This window comes from Hylobates moloch, unplaced genomic scaffold, assembly GCF_009828535.3.
Source record: "Hylobates moloch isolate HMO894 unplaced genomic scaffold, HMol_V3 SCAFFOLD_3, whole genome shotgun sequence".
Classification (NCBI taxonomy): domain Eukaryota; kingdom Metazoa; phylum Chordata; class Mammalia; order Primates; family Hylobatidae; genus Hylobates; species Hylobates moloch.
Window position 1 is genome coordinate 172928865 of NW_026652278.1, and position 16719 is coordinate 172945583.

Genomic DNA, 16719 nt, shown 5'->3' on the forward strand with positions numbered 1-16719 from the left:
TTTATTTCAAGTGTTAAGTGAAATTTTATTTTAGTAGATTAGAGTATTGCTTCCCGAATGCGGTTTCAACTTGCATAAGGTTAGATGCTGAGGAATGTGTGTGTGTGCATGTGTGATAAGCGTTTCCTTGGAAGTATTATCCTTTAATCTGGGATTATGCCCCTACTTATTTTGGGGTTGAGAGGGAAATGAGGAGGTGGGAGTTAAAATGTCTTTCTTGTTCTGAATAATGGGTGATAGGTTTAAAAAATCTGGCAAAAATGAAAGTGGATTTTTTTCAAATCCATAAAATCAAAAGTTTGTAAACACAACTAAGTTATACCACATTATCTTTTTTTTTGAGATGGAGTCTTGCTCTGTCGCCCAGGCTGGAGTGCAAAGGCATGGTCTCGGCTCACTGCAACCTCTACCTCCCGGGTTCAAGCGATTCTCCTGTCTCAGCCTCTCGAGTAGCTGTGATTACAGGTGCCCACCACCATGCCCGGCTAATTTTTGTATTTTTAGTATAGATGGGTTTCACCATGCTGGCCAGGCTGGTCTCAAACTCTGACCTTGCTATCCGCCCGCTTCAGCCTTCCGAAGCGTTGGGATTACAGGTGTGAGCCACTGCGCCCAGCCACATTATTTTATTACTATGTTCCCACATAGTGAATCTCATTTTAGCATAAAGTCAATGTCCATACAGAAGAGCACACACCCAACATCCTCACTCTGAGTTCCACATCATTTCTATAATGGTCTCTTGCATGCCACTTCATTCTTCTTAGTTCCACCATTTTCATGACCAAATGTGTGCCCCTCCAATTCAACCTGTTTCCGACCACAGCCTCCATCACTGACCTGTTTCTGACCACAGCCTCCATCACTGACCTGTTTCTGACCACAGCCTCCATCATTGACCTGTTTCCGACCACAGCCTCCATCATTGACCTGTTTCCGACCACAGCCTCCATCATTGACCTGTTTCCACCTGTTTCCGACCACAGCCTCCATCATTGACCTGTTTCCGACCACAGCCTCCATCATTGACCTGTTTCCGACCACAGCCTCCATCACTGACCTGTTTCCGACCACAGCCTCCATCATTGACCTGTTTCCGACCACAGCCTCCATCACTGACCTGTTTGACCACAGCCTCCATCATTGACCTGTTTCCGACCACAGCCTCCATCATTTAGTGTTAGTGTTCCACTCCTCCCACAACAGTGGATCTTCACGTCCATCAGGGCCATGGGTCGTGGATCACACGTCTTATTCCCTATTAGTCCCTTCTTTTCATTTCTCTGTCTATCTAGCTTAGAGTCCATGGTTCATCAATTTGGAAAGTCATTTTGCAGTACTCCCAAATCTGTGGCTCCTCTGTCTTTTTAAAATCAATGTGGCCAAAAGCCCAAAGTTTGACAAAGCCAACACATGTGCTATCCATGGCAGTACCCAAGCAACCGAGGGTCATCAGGTAGATTCACACAGCTGCACAGCCTGGAACCACTGCACATTTGTAATCGCTGGTTTCAACTGGGCCCCTACACATGGCCCAGCGACCTTACTAATCTCTGGTCAACTCGCATTCGTGACAATGATTGTTTCAAGCCTGCCTTACTCTTCTAGCCCTCAATTTATCATCTCCCTAACTTTGAACAGAGTTCTTGTCTTCTGCTTCACAGAAAATATAGAAGTTACAGTAAGGGAACTTCCTGCCACAAAACTACAAATGTAGCTTCACACCCGGCCCATTAAATAAATAAATAAATAAAGGTTCTTCGCTTCTTCACACCGCACCCCCAGCTAGGCTAGAATTTACTGCTTGGGGTTCTTAGGAACTCTTTACTGTCAGTTACCTTTCCCTCTAGTATTTTCAGTCTTTCTCTTAACTGGATCTCCACCATCAGCATTAAACCTATTCAAATCTCTCTCACTTAAAAACAAAACCCCCAAATCTTTCAACTCACCTTCTCCTCCAGTTCCTTCCCTCTCTCCTGTGTGGAAGCTCCAGTGTATCTAACCTGTCTCCTTCACTATCGGTGGAAACCAGCCCCCGATATTTCACGTAGGTTCTTTTCTATTTCTCTAAGTGTCGGCCAGTCTGAGAAGGGAAAGAGTACAAGAGAGAAATTTTAAAGCTGGGTGTCCGGGGGAGACATCACATGTCGGCAGGTTCCGTGATGCCCCCTGAGCCGTAAAACCAGCAAGTTTTTATTAGCAATTTTCAAAGGGGAGGGAGTGTACAAATAAGGTGTGGGTCACAGAGATCATATGCTTCAAGGGCGACGAAAGATCACAAGGCAGAAGGTCAGGGCGGGATCACAAGGTCAGGGCGAAACGGGAATCACTAATGAACTTCCATGTCCCGCTGTGCTTGCATTGTCATTGATAAACATCTTAACAGGGTTCAAGTGCAGAGAACCAGTCTGACTAGAATTCACTAGGCTGGAATTTCCTAATCCTAGCAAGCCTGGGGGCGCTGCAGGAGGCCAGGGTGTGTTTCATCCCTTATCTGCAACTGCGTAAGGCAGACACCCCCACAGCGGCCATTTTAGAGGCCCCCTGCCCGGGAATGCATTCTTCTCCCAGGGCTGTTAATTATTAATATTCCTTATTTTCCTCAACACTTTATATTTTCCAGATTTTCCTCAACACTTTATATTCAGCAATATTTCACTTATCTGTTTTCGGTAATAAGAGAAATATGGCTCTGTTCCGCCTGGCCCACAGGCAGCCAGACTTTAAGGCTATCTCCTTTGTTCCCTGAAAAATTGCTGTTATCCTATTCCTAAGGTGCCCAGATTTCACACTGTTCCAACACACATGCCCTACGAACAATCTGTGCAGTTAACGCAATCATCACAGGGTCCTGAGGCAACACACATCCTCAGCTTACGAAGATGATGGGACCAAGAGATCAAAGCAAAGACAGGCATAGGAAATCACAAGAGTATTGACTGGGGAAGTGATAAATGTCCATGAAATCTTCACAATTTCTGTTCCTCTGTCACGGCCTCAGCAGGTCCCTCCATTCGGGGTCCCTGACTTCCCATAACACTTCACAGCTGAGTTGCTGCCCTTTTTTAACACCAAAACAACATTGTGATGAAAAGCTTATATATAATTTTGTACACACATAGGTGTATGGATAGGCTGGATTCCAAGAAATGGGACTGCTACTTCAAAGAACAAATAATTTGATAGGTATTGTCAGATTCCCCTCCACAGATAATTTTACCGTATCATACACCCATCAATGGGAGAGTATACATTTCTCACATCTTGCCAACAGAATATGTTACCAAACTGGGGTTTTTGCCGGTCTGATAGATGACGGATGATACTTTAATGTGCATTTCTCTTATTATGATGCAGATCAAGCTCTTTATTGAATTTAAGGGACATTTGGGTTTTCTTTTTTCTGTGAACTGTCTGTTCATGTCCTTGGCTTATTTTCCTATTGGGTTGCTGGTCTTTTCGTTTGTATCTGAAACCTCTTTACTTAACAGGGAGACTAGAATAAGCCAGATTATCCTCAACACTTTATAGAACCACCACTTTCATATGGCCTTAAAGAACTCATTCATGCTACTCTCTACTCCTCAGAAACAGAAGTCCCCTTTTCCTAATTCGGACAATTTTATTTTGTTTCTGATTTAAAAGTAATATATTTTCATTATAGAAATATTGGAAGAAATTTTAAATCACCCACAACTCCACTTTCCTATATTCTTTTTCTAAGCATATGAAGTAAAAAGACAGCAAATTCCTCTGTCAAAATCCCAGCGCCCAGAGGAGGCCATCAGTAAACATCAACGGCTTGTTGCATATTCTCTTAGGTTGTTCTTCCCATTAAACACATTTAAAATTTATCTTGTGGAAAAAGTTTCAAATTCACACATATGGTCACATTTAAGGCCTGAGATCTATGCAAACAAAGTATCTCCTGGCATTGTAGTCATTTTAGGGTCAGGACCTTCTGCGAGGACTTGGGAAGCATAAGCCATCTGTCTGCCCTGTTCAATAACTGCCACCACCTCAAAAAACTAGGCTAGGGTTCTGGTGCTTCCTCTTTGACCCTTCCAAATCAAGCTTCTGATTAAAAACATTTTAACTTCCAATTAGTAGCACAACATCAAAAACAACAGCAACAAAAAACTCGAAGACATTGGTAATTTTAAGTTTGAATGTATATTTTGAAATAAAAATGGAAAATAACAAATTTGTACAAAATTGTCACGCAGGAACACACTTTAAGATACCATTACATGCTATGTGTATTTACAAAAGTTACAGATCTAGTAAGAAAAAAGAAACTGTCATTGACAAATGCGAGCTCACTTTCTGAGCAACAAGAAATCTCCCGTGAAATGCCATACTGACAGCCAGTGAGACTTGGGGCAGTGACGGCTCAGCACCTGCTGAGGCTTGGAGCCTGCCTGCCAGGCTGGGTGCTCAGCTCTGGCCTCCGGCTGGATGTTGTCTAGAGTCCTATATGCCATGGTCTTTTTCTTTCAGTAAACAGTATACAATATTACTATTTTCCTTTGATCGTAAACTTCAACAGAAAATAACATACTTAAGAATTTTGCTACAAAGAGTGCTATGATTTTTATTGTGACTCACCACCTTTAGAACATTTCCACTTCACAAGTTTCTGATTTGCTTCACTTTCTTACTTGGCAACGGTGCCCTGGCAGCATCATCCACACACACCAGTGTGTATGGAGAAGTGGGCTGTAGGCCCTTCCTGCATGGTCCATGGCTCTGCCTTCACGGAACAGGCTGAGTCATGTCTCTGCTCAGGCTCAAACCATCTGCTCTCAAGTTACAGGCAGCTCAGCCCATCCATTTATTGCTTTCCTTATATTCCACTTTTTATTATTTAAGTTGTACTTTCATATGTTCCTATAGAATTTGTTCACATTACCTGGCTAATAATCAACAGTTTGGAGTTTTTATATAATAGCTCTTCAGATATATTGCTGGTATATGAAGCTCAACTGATATGCATAGGGACAAATCGGAAGGTATTTATGCTGGTAGATCAGCTGCATTGTAGCACCTTACAGTTAAAATTCCACCCCTCTATGAATGTTAAGTTTTAGCCTTAAAAGTCAAGTTAGTTTGCCCACACTTTCTCTCACATAAAATATTAGTTTCTTTCTCAATATTAAACATTATTATTATTTTTTACAACAAAAGTGTTCAGGACAAACATCACAAAACCATAATCCCAGATAAATGGTCTAAAAATGCAGTTAAGTCATCTTTGTATATCAATTATAAAATAAAGGTTTGAGCCTTTGACCATGCCCACAGATGCCTAAGTTCTTCCACATCATCATTTCTATAGTTTGACAAAACTAGAATACACAGTCTTAAGTGGGGGGAATATCATAAAAATTCATTACTTCAATGTTTAACTTTTTCACGATTACTTGAAAATTCATAGCACAGCATCACTGTAACTTACTAATCAGGAAAGCTGTAAATTAACAATCATTGCCTCTCATAATGACTGCACCAGTATCCATTTTTATTTATTCCTAATTTAGTTCAATTGCAACTACCTGACTGGAAGTTTGAGGTAGCTTCATAGTGGTTCTACTTGATGGAAGGAGTATGTCCTAAAATACCCTCTGCAGCATGAGAGTAGGTCAAAATGAGAGGGAAATACAGTACCAAATATACCATCTTCTCACTTGGCATACAAACTAAAAAAAACCACCAACCAACCATTTCTTTAGTGATAAAAATAGAGTTCTTTTGTGAGCATGGAAACAATACATGGAATCTGTTTCTTTGCATGAAAAGTAGCATCAAGGGAAAAGGACTCAAATTCTGTTGCCACCTTTCGGTTAACCCGGGTAAGAATGTGCATAAATTCAAGCTTGTCGGCGTACTGTTTCAGCATGGCACAAAGCGACTGGATGAACCAGGAGCCATCCCTTGAATTTCGCCAAGAATAATAACCTAAAAGGCAAAATACAACCAAAATACCACGGATAGCTGATTTTAGTTGATTCTATAAATTATTATGTAGTCACAAAGGCAAAAGTAAGCATAAACTTACACCAGTCTTATTAGCCATACAAAGAAAAAAAGAAAGACACCTTTGGTTTCAGAAGAAATGATGATGAAGAAGGAAGAATGTGTGCTGTGCGTACACCCCCTGCTTTCAGCAAAGCGGGCCAGGGACGAGCTTCACGAACACTGAATTATTGAAAGTTTTACTTTCTGGACTCCCCTTTCAATAGGCAAGAATAGCAAACACGCAGAAGGTAAGATGCAAAAGTAAAGATGCATAAAAAGGATCATTGTAAGTAGCGCAGTGTTCCAATCAGATTTCACCTTATTTTAATACTGACTTAGCCAAGAAATAAATTGCTTTGAGTGTCCTACTTGTCTACAGAGCATCTGAATAAAGTATAATAAACACACTACCGAGTATTCAAAAGGTCCAAAAAGGGAAAATAGTGTATTTATCATACTTTTTTTTCTAGGTTAACTGTTAGATCCATTGCTTTCAACTTAGAGATTCTTTGCTTGGAAAGATGCCTAGAGGATAAGATAAACCATATTGAGCATATTTTGAAATGCAACACTGCTTAAGAATACACTTACCTTAAATTTCCAAACTCTCTGACACCCTTAGTTGTGTAAGTAAATGGTGGTATAATCAACAAATATTTATTTAGATGATGACATGTGCAGCAGAACAGTAAAGACGTGGAGGTTAATGGCATATTCATGTATCATTTTTTACCTTATTTTCTCCCACTCCACATCTATCCTCTTGTAGTCATGTTTATCTTTTTTATTTACTACCTTTCAAATAACTCCTGAGAAACGCACCTCTCTTCTTCTCTAAGATGCAGGGGAAGCTCTGACTTGGCCACTGTTGCCGCATAATATTCTACCTGATATTAAGTCCAATAAATGATATTCTGCTAGTCTACTCTACGTACGCATATTTTCTTTTTTCCTTTTTTTGAGACGGAGTCTCGCTCTGTCGCCCAGGCTGGAGTGCAGTGGTGCAGTCTTGGCTCACCGCAACGTTTGCCTTCCAGGTTCAAGCTATTCTCCTGCCTCAGCCTCCCAAGTAGCTGGGATTACAGGTGTGTGCCACCACGCCCAGCTAATTTTTCTGTATTTTTAGTAGGGACGAGGTTTCATCATGTTGGCCAGGCTGGTTTTGAACTCCTGACCTCAAGTGATCCGCCTGCCTCGGCCTCCCAAAGCGCTAGGATTACAGGTGTGAGTCACTGCTCCCAGCTATGTATGCATATTTTCTAGCCAAACTTTTGGCTAAAGACAACTTTTTGAGACTTCTCGTTGATGAAGGTTCCCTAAAATATAGACAAGTTTTGATACCTTTAGGGATATCAAAATCTTGACAGTCCCTGAAACACACTCTTCATTGCATAACTCTATGATTAGTCACAGTTAATTCATTTAAATCAACATGTAACATTCATTATGAGTAACTTTCTCACCAGGTGCTGTGGAGTATGCATACAAGAAGTCCGCCTCCACTGGTATTTTATGACACGCCATGTCATCATCAACACCACTGTCTGTCTCAATGCCACAGTCCAGTTCTGTACCACGGCAGGCCTGGGTGTTAGAAAATAAATATTTATTTATAAAAATTTGTGTGTGAACATATAACTTACTTCTATAAAATCGAAATGCTATGTAAAAATGGATGTCAATTGGCCAAGCGCAGTGGCTCACACCTGTAATCCCAGCACTTTGGGAGGCCAAGGCAGGTGGATCACAAGGTCAGGAGATCGAGACCATCCTGGCTAACATGGTGAAACCCCGTCTCTATTAAAAAAAAAAAAATACAAAAAATTAGCCAGGCATGGTGGCAGGCGCCTGTAGTCCCAGCTACTCAGGAGGCTGAGGCAGGAGAATGGTGTGAACCCGGGAGGTGGAGCTTGCAGTGAGCCGAGATCACGCCACTGCACTCCAGCCTGGGCGACAGAGCGAGACTCTGTCTTAAAAAAAAGAAAAAAAAAGGATGTTAATTATGCTGAGCCTTTTTGATATAAGTATAAAATTAAAATTTACTCTGTATCTTTTAAGTGGTAAATAAATGAAAAGTAACAGTAGTTCATTAGCTTCAGGAAAAAAATTATCCTTTGGATAATTTACAATTGAGAAAAGTAACCCCTGCTTAATTGTCAATAACCAAATCACTCAGTTAGACATTACCTGAATAATGAAAAGTTTGGGTTTTCCAGTTAGACTTCTACAACGATCCCCTCTGAAAAAGTTTGTTATTTTTCTCAAGTCAACAGGTCCATTTGTTCCAAAAATTATTCCTTCTTCACCATGGCTCAGAAGCACACAAACAAAACTGCTCCTTTTGCTGTGATCTTCTTTAGAAACTGGAAAGACATTTGGAAATAAAAGGAAAAAAAATCCATCACTTTATTCAACAACTTCAGATATATTGTATAGGAACATGATGAAGAAACTGAGAAGAAAACTAAGAGATCATCTTAACCTAACCTGGGGCACGGCAACACATCTCAAACCATTTTAGGCAACTGGCATAAATAACTTTTCTTAAACTTCTTACTAAAGCATGTAAGATTAAGGTTATTTACAGTATAATTCCACAATTCTCATATTTTATTATACACATAATTATTGCTAGACCATAGTATAAAATTAATTGTACAATGAAGTTCATTCTTCTAATTGTTTCTTCTTACCATCACGCATCAATTCCACAATTTCTTCACGTGTAAGATCATTTTTATTCCTGACTTCATACTTCAAGTTTCTGAATGTTTCCCTGAGGTTTGCTGCATCGACATCTGTACCAGACCGAGATGCCATTCCTTGGAACAGAAAGAATTACTTTTAATTGTATTGAAAACAAAGAATAACTACTTTGAAATGAAATTAACTACTCAGCAATTCAAAAAATCCACAATAAATTCTTCCTTTTATATGGTAAGAGAATTCTAACTATTTTGAACATGGTGACACAAAATTTCTTCAATTTTGTAGCTTATACGATACTTCATAATATAACCTTATCAGTGTTATAGCCAAAATGATATCTTTCACAGCTGTTTAGTAGTGAAAAACACAAACAAATGTCTAACAATAGGGGTCTGGTTAGACAAGCTATACTAACTTATATAATGGGATATACTATGTTGTCATTTTCACAGATAAAATGTTGCCATGGGGAAATCATCATTATTTAAAAAAATAAAACTAGAAAACAATAGGATCCTATAGTACATACACACATCTGTCACACTCAGAGGAACTGCGTTTCTCTGCTTCTAACTTCCCAACAATTTTAAGATAGCATGACAACATTTGGAGTGTCTTCGAGGAACACGCCCAAACATTATTACTGTCCATCACGTATTCTGCTATGGCTAATCTCTAATCCTTCCAATCACTATGAGAGTTGTATTATTACTAGTTTCACTTGTGCAGATGTGGGACATGCAGTAGAGTTAACAAACCAGTCCAAAGTGATAAAGCTATGCTGGGACTGTATCCAGGGCTCCTGGGCTTTCTACCATTCCTTTAGAGAACCTTCCACATTAATGTACAGATTGACTGCATGATGCACTCAGATTTCAAAATGCTAAATCTTGGTGGGAAACATCCCTCAGAATTGAGCAAATTTGATGGGTATGAAGATTAAATACAGAAAGTCTACACATATCTCCAAAATGTTGTTGATTATCTCAGCTGTGTGACAAGGTCACTGGCTTCTGGTGCTGATGTGTTGGCTGCCTTTTTATTTTTATTTATTTTTATTTTTTAGACAGGATCTTGCTCTGTGGCCCAGGCTAGAGTACAGCAACCACAGCTCACTGCAGCCTCAACCTCCCAGATTCAAGCTATCTTCCCACCTCAGCCTCCCAAGTAGCTGGGACTACAGGTGTGCACCACCACACCCTGCTACCTTTTTTCTATTTTGTAGAGAGGGGATTTCCCTACGTTGCCCAGAATGATCTTGAACTTTGGTGCTCAAGGATCCTCCTGCTATTGGGATTACGTGTGTGAGCCACGGTGCCTGGCCCAACAGCAGCCCGCCAGAGATCTTATGAGAAGCTGACCTTTACATTGCAAAGCAAGAAAGGAGCTCACTGGGCAAAACCCAGACTGCTGGTCTAAACATGTGGGGGGAGGTGCTGGTGGTAGTGGAATGATAAGCTTGTTTTCGGTTTTTTAAACAATAGAGCCAACAGTGCAAAATTCTATAGGAAGGAGGTATCCTAACTAGAAATGTGAGGCAGAATATCTAGAAGTAAATTTTCAAATATGCGTAAAGCAGAAGTAAACAAGGTGTTGTGTTTTTAAGTTAATGGTTGAAGGCTCAACTTACAGCCAAAAGCAATAAAACTGGTGCCATTTAGAGCTCCATTTTCAACTATTCTCTTCTCACTCCTTATAACTAATCTGACACAAACCCTGCTGTCTTCCCATTGTAATCTGGCTTCCTTCCATTTCCACCACCACTCTGATAGGTACTGGCCCACGTTAGATCTACTACAGCTTCTCTAATTAAAAATTAACTCTAATATGATTAATATGCCAATTCAAAGAATTATCACAGCATCAATTTAAAAGGGAAACAGCCATAATGTTCATTCATACAGTAAATTATTCAAATTAAGTGAATGGTAGTTTTGGGGTGCAGTATTATATAATCATTATAACAGATATGAAAATTATGCAGCAATATGAAAAAATGCTATTACTTTAAGTGAAACAAGCAGAATACAACATTGCTTATACGTTATGAATCAAATCAAGCTTTAAAAAGAACTGCCAAGAAAAAATAACAATACACCAAATATTAATTAGCTTTTTTGGCATTGTGAAGGATTTTATTATCTATATTTCTAAACAAACATTCTCAAATGTAGTACTACATTCAAGTTGTACATAGTACAGAAATCGAGAGGGGGATCTGGTGATAAGGCCATGGTAAATTTAAAGCAAGCAGTTTTAGTAGTAGAGACAGAAAATAGAAAAAGACTCAAGAAGGAATGGAAACAAATGAAGAGTACAAGCTTAAACTACATGTATTCAAAATTTAAGGAAGAAGGGAAAGAGATAAAATATCAAAGGAATTAAAAGGAACAGAGTAAAAAAAAAGGTCTCTCTAAGATGGGGAGCATCGTAGGGTAAGGGAAGACAGCCAACAGAGCACATGAAGATACAAGGAAGTGAAGCAGAACAGAAGATGGATTCAGAGCTTGGGCTTTGGAGCCACACAGACCTAGCTCTGCTGCCATACTGTGTAACTGTGCAAGGTCTTTAACCTTTCAGAATCTCATCGTTACTTTCCAGGTCATAAAATTAAATAAGGCAATGCTTGTGATATGTCTTGCAGTTTCTGGGGAAAAAATAAATACTACCACTTAACTGTTTTTTTGAGAACCTTCCATTGGGATCAAAGAGGGAGTAGAAAGAAGAAAAAGAAGCAAGGGCTACAGAGAAGTCAGGGCAGAAGCAACCAAGCATACAGATAGGAGGCCAGCAAGAGGAGGCTGTGAAGTTGGGCAGAAGAGTAAAGCGTTCACAGTGTATCACAGGACCTGTAGGTCCTGCCCAATCTCTACTTCACAGCTAGTCTGTGTCACAGTTTACTGTCTAATACCTCAATAATACTGCTTTTAATATTATATCAAACGTAAATGGCACAAATATTTGAAAAGGATTAAAAATTACGTAAGACACATACCAGTGCTTTTATGAAAATTCTTATTATTAATTATTATACATAAACCCATCTCAGGATAATCCATTTTATAACTGTTGTCCAGGGATATTCCAGAGTCCATTGATTTGCTTCCATGTATGATCTTTCTGTTTAGAAATCAAATAATAGCTTTACAAAGGTAGAAATGACCATGCTTTCTGTTTACATTAGCGCAATTTTTATAACTCACAGTAACAGTTAACACTTGTTGAATGTTATAAACCAGGCTGTCTTCATTTCAATTTCACATCAACAGTTATACAGATGAGAAAATGACCTGACATGAGGCTAAGTAATGTGCTAAAGGTTATGCAAATATTGTGTCACAGCCAAGAAGGAAGGAAAGCATCTGTTGGACTTCAAAGTTCAGGCTTTTAACTTCCATGTTTTACATTTTCCTCTAAATTCTTCAAAATTTCATCAAATACCTTTATAATTTAAAAATTACTTATTAACTTTGTGAAATATTTTATCCTTTGAGGTAAGAGTAAAAATCTTAAAAATTACCCTGAAATGATGGGAAATCAACAAAATGCAAATATAACTCAAAGCGCAATATTTATCACAATTCATAAATTATTCCTTAAACCCCATGAGCTAAACAAATTAGTAATTTATTAGTATATAAAAGCATTATTGTAAATAATTGAAAATATCTGTCTGGAAGTCACTTATCTAAAAAAAAACCTCTGCTATCTAGATTAGGGGTCAGTACACTTTTTTTTTAATGGGCTAAATATTAAGTGTTTTAGGCTTGTGGGCCATCTGGTTTCTGTCACAGCTACTCAATTCTATTTTTTTTTTTTTTTTTTTTTTGAGACATGGTCTGGCTCTGTCACCCAAGCTGGAGTGCAGTGATGCCATCATAGCTCACTGCAGCTTTGCACTCTTGGGCTGCAGTGATACTCCTTCCTCAGCCTCCCGAGTAGCCAGGACTACAGACAGGCATGCCCCACCATGCCCAGCTAATTGCTGTATTTTTTTTGTAGAGACAGAATCTCGCTATGTTGCCCAGGCTAGTCTTGAACTCCTGGCCTCAAGTGATCCTCCTGCCTTGGCCTCCAAAAGTGCTGGGATTACAGTTGTGAGCCACTGTGCCCAGCCGTAGCTACTCAATTATCCTGGTGAAGCGGGCTTAGGACAATATGTAAGGGAATGGGTGTGCCTATATTCCAACAAAATTTGATAAAAACAGGCCTCAAGCTTGACCCCTGATCTAGACCAAGAGTCAGGCAAAAACAGGTCTAGGAACTGGCAAACACTAACACCTGCAGTCCACAGACTCACGCACTTAACCTTAAGAGCATCTCACATTATACACAATTCCAAAAATACTGTCGGAAAAAAGATTAAATGTAGTAAATTAAAGGAGTCAAGGTCAGAAAACAGTTATTATTTTTAGCCAGAGGTGAATAGCCTCACATTTACAGATTAAAGTTAAATCCTGAAAGCATGACTTGACCTTTGAGTCATACAGATAATGGATCGTGGGACTTATGACTCCCAGCTCCCGATGCCCATTCCCCACTTGCTCTGGATGCCTCCTAAGGAGGTAGGTACTTTACAAGCATGTGATAGCTAGTCCAAGAGGGGATACTCCTAATAAAAGGCAGAGGCTGTGAAAGCCGGGACTGTGAGGGCAACTTATCACAGGATCAAAACAACCCTAAACCTGTCTGGGGCTCCCACGCAACTTGTTATTGAAGTGGTGTTCTGCATGACATGAAAAGGTAGGGCCAGGCAGAGTGGTTCACGCCTGTAATCCCAGCACTTTGGGAGGCCCAGGCAGGAGGATCCCTTGAGGCCAGGAATTGGAGACCAGCCTGGGTAACACAGCAAGACCCCCATCTCTACCAAAATAAAAAACAAAAATAACCAGGCATGGTGGCACATGTCTGTAGTCCTAGCTACTCGGGAGGATTACTGGAGCCCAGGAGTGCAGTAAGCCATAATCACATCACTGCACTCCAGCCTGGGTGACAGGGCAAGACCCTGTCTCAAAAAAGAAAGAAAAAAAGAAGTAGTAGGAAAATGTGTAAATCACTTTCAAAGGATTTTTTTAAAGAGATGGGGTCTTACTTCACTGTAACCCCTGGCGTGTAGCTAGGACTGACTACAAGCACACACACCATGGTGAACTAATTGTTTTTGTTTTTTTGTAGAGACAGGGTCTTGTTATGTTGCCCAGGCTGGTTTCGAACTCTCCACCTCAAGTGACCCTCCTGCCACAGCTCCCACATAGCTGGGATTACAGGAGCAAGCCACTACACTGGCTAAAATGATTTAAATGACAACAACGACTCTCTAAAATGGGACTGCATTCTAAAAGTTTACTTTCTAGAAAAATCCCTTTGCTAAACAAAATTGTGAAATCTTTACTGGTAACTTGTTAATAGTATTTCTGTAATCATATTGTTTAGTAATAAAATTAGTTTGTAATTTTCAGGGCAGCCGAGAATAATAATACTGGGTTTCAGAAATAAACTTTCAGAATTTAAAGTATTACGAGAGATCCCAAATAAATAATAACAGACATGAATTAAAAAGTGAATTTGAGTTTTATCTTTTTCCTTTTTCCATCTGCTAGTTATTGGAAGCATTAATAAGCAGAATATTCCAAAAAGACACGGGAAAGAAAAGGGTAAAATTCATCCATAACTAGGCAATTTGTCCCTGGACTGAAAATTGGCATTGCATTTTAGTCGTAAAAACTCATAAACAAGAGGTCAAAAAACTCCCAAACCTAAACCCTCTAACCCTACAGAGCGATTCGGGAGGGCAGAAGGCACCGGGTCTTGGGAGTCCTGCCTCTTCTGTGGTGTCCTTTTGGTTCCAGGACTAGGTTTCCAGCTATGGGTCACACACCCTACTAGGCCATTCCTTTCATCTTCCCTTCACTTCTTTGAAAGTTTTAGCCCCATGTTAAAGATGAGGTTCAGAGGAGAAAAGTTAGTTTCTGCAAAGCCACACAGCTGTCTGAGGTAGGAAGTCACTTGGTCTCTCTGGCCTGAAAGAGAGACCACTCTCTTTCCTCTTTCCCCACTCCTCGAGGTTTGCTGTATTACACATCCCCATCGTTCTCTGATTATAAAGAATTCAATTTAAATACTCACGGTTCCAAATTTTTAATGGATTTTGAATCCACTGAGTTTTCAGTGTTCTCCATGGATACCTTTATTAACTAGAATACAAAGAAAATAGAAGTTAATATAAAATCAGTCATAAAACCACCACATTATATTAATTATCCCAGTGATTATTTTTCCAAATTAATACCTCAGTTCCCCCTCTGCTGTTAAAGGTGTATGTGAGTCAGTTCTGGGGATAATGATTTCTTTGCAATGGTACATACAATTTAGCCTCTCTCTTTTTAATTGAGTGATGAATTATATATAGTGAATTACATAAAGCATATAGAAAGTATACAGCTCGATTTTTTATATTTACATACCCTCATCAGATCAAGATATAGATTACAGTTTATTTCTTTTGTAAGACAACACGTCGGGTCATTTCTAAGAACTGCAACTCAACACAGTTAAAACAAAAATGAAAAACTTCCCACCACAATGGTACAACTCACATAACACAATTCTACAATGCTCAGATTCCCAAGATACAGTATCGAGATGTTCCAAATCTCCATTAATCTTTATTCTTTTTTTTGTTTGTTTTCTTTTGAGGCAGGGTCTCACTCTGTCACCCAGGCTGGAGGGCAACGGCGCAATCGTGGCTCACTGCAGCTTCGATCTCCTGGACTCAAATTCTCCCGCCTCAGCCTCCCAAGTAGCTGGGATTACAGGCATACGCCACCATGTCTGGCTAATTTTTGTATTTTTTGTAGACATAGGGTCTTGCTGTATTGCCCAGGCTGGTCTCAAACTCCTGCGTTCAAGTGATCTGCCCACCTAGGCCTCCTAAAGTGCTGGGATTACAGGCAAGAGCCACTGCACCCGGCCTAGTCTTTACTTTTAAACTGGGTTTTGGAAGCCCAGCTTCTCATTTAGGGTAGTAAAATGGCCCAGGAAACGTAAAAGTAGACACTAAAGTTTCTGCTTTCATTCTTCCATCACACAATTATATCTCACAAGGGGAACCAGTTCTTAGAATCAAAGCAACTATCACTTATTGAGCACTTAATATATATCAGGTACTTTGCAAGGCACTCATTTTTAATCTTTTCAAAATTCTAAAAGTCAGAAAACCCAACTTCTGGTGGTTAAGTGACTTTGTCGACAGTCACAAGCTAAGTGACAGGGCCCTCTTCCCACTCTGCTATGCTGCCTCTGAAGAAGCCAGCTCCTTACTACTTTTCTGGAGTTCTACCAGGCATTTTCTGGCTTTTCAGAAGCAAAGGTACTACCCATGGCAATCCACCTCCCTAAATAGAGGAAAACAAGAACAAAGGCAAAACAAAAAATATTGAATGACCTTCTCCACACTCTAGAAACCCTGACAATGTCAAAAATTCCAGTCAAAATACAACTTTAACCTCACTCCTATGATACAATCAGAAGTACCAAAATAATACACAATCCTAAAACAGAACTTGCTCACCCTCAAAAGTCCTTCTAGAAAGTCCTAGGTAACTTCCCCCACTTCAAAAAATTTTAATCTTTAAAACTGTGGTAAAATAGACATAAAATTTACCATTTTTAAGTGTACAGTTCAGTGGCATTGAGTACAGTTACATTGTTGGAATCCATCTCAAAACTTTCTTATCTTCCCAAACTGAAACTCTTTACCAAGGTCCCTAATTTTGATCAAGTCTCTTGGAAAACATAATTTCTTCCCTTCTATTAAGACAAAGCTAAGCTCCTTCCTCCCCTCTCTCCCAGTTTTGTGTGCACCCCTGGTGGGGAAAAGTGCAGTAGTAATATAGAAGACAGCCAATGCTACCATCTCAATTTAACCACAGGAGAGGGTGATATTTGACCTTCTCAAGAGCCAGTCTATGCTCTGCATTTCTGCGAAGACTT

At 39.7% G+C, this 16719-nt stretch overlaps 1 protein-coding gene across 5 annotated transcripts in view; it reads right to left on the reverse strand.

The window, feature by feature from the left end:
• CASP3 (caspase 3) overlaps window positions 1–16719 on the reverse strand; it is a 120831-nt gene that overhangs the window by 95995 nt on the left and 8117 nt on the right. The window contains exons 2-7 of one of the 5 annotated variants that reach the window (XR_009212971.1): window positions 14854–14921; window positions 11723–11847; window positions 8712–8840; window positions 8206–8381; window positions 7482–7602; window positions 1950–2083 (exon numbers count right to left, since the gene is read on the reverse strand). Coding sequence is in view for 4 of the 5 variants with exons in the window: in XM_032149002.2 (XP_032004893.1) it covers window positions 5729–5958; window positions 7482–7602; window positions 8206–8381; window positions 8712–8840; window positions 11723–11847; window positions 14854–14906 (834 nt within the window). In the remaining variant the exon portion in view is untranslated. Of the gene's footprint in view, window positions 1–1819; window positions 2084–4154; window positions 5959–7481; window positions 7603–8205; window positions 8382–8711; window positions 8841–11722; window positions 11848–14853; window positions 14922–16719 lie in introns of those variants that run through there. The other 4 variants (XM_058436935.1, XM_032149002.2, XM_058436936.1 and 1 more) reach the window with 4 other exon arrangements.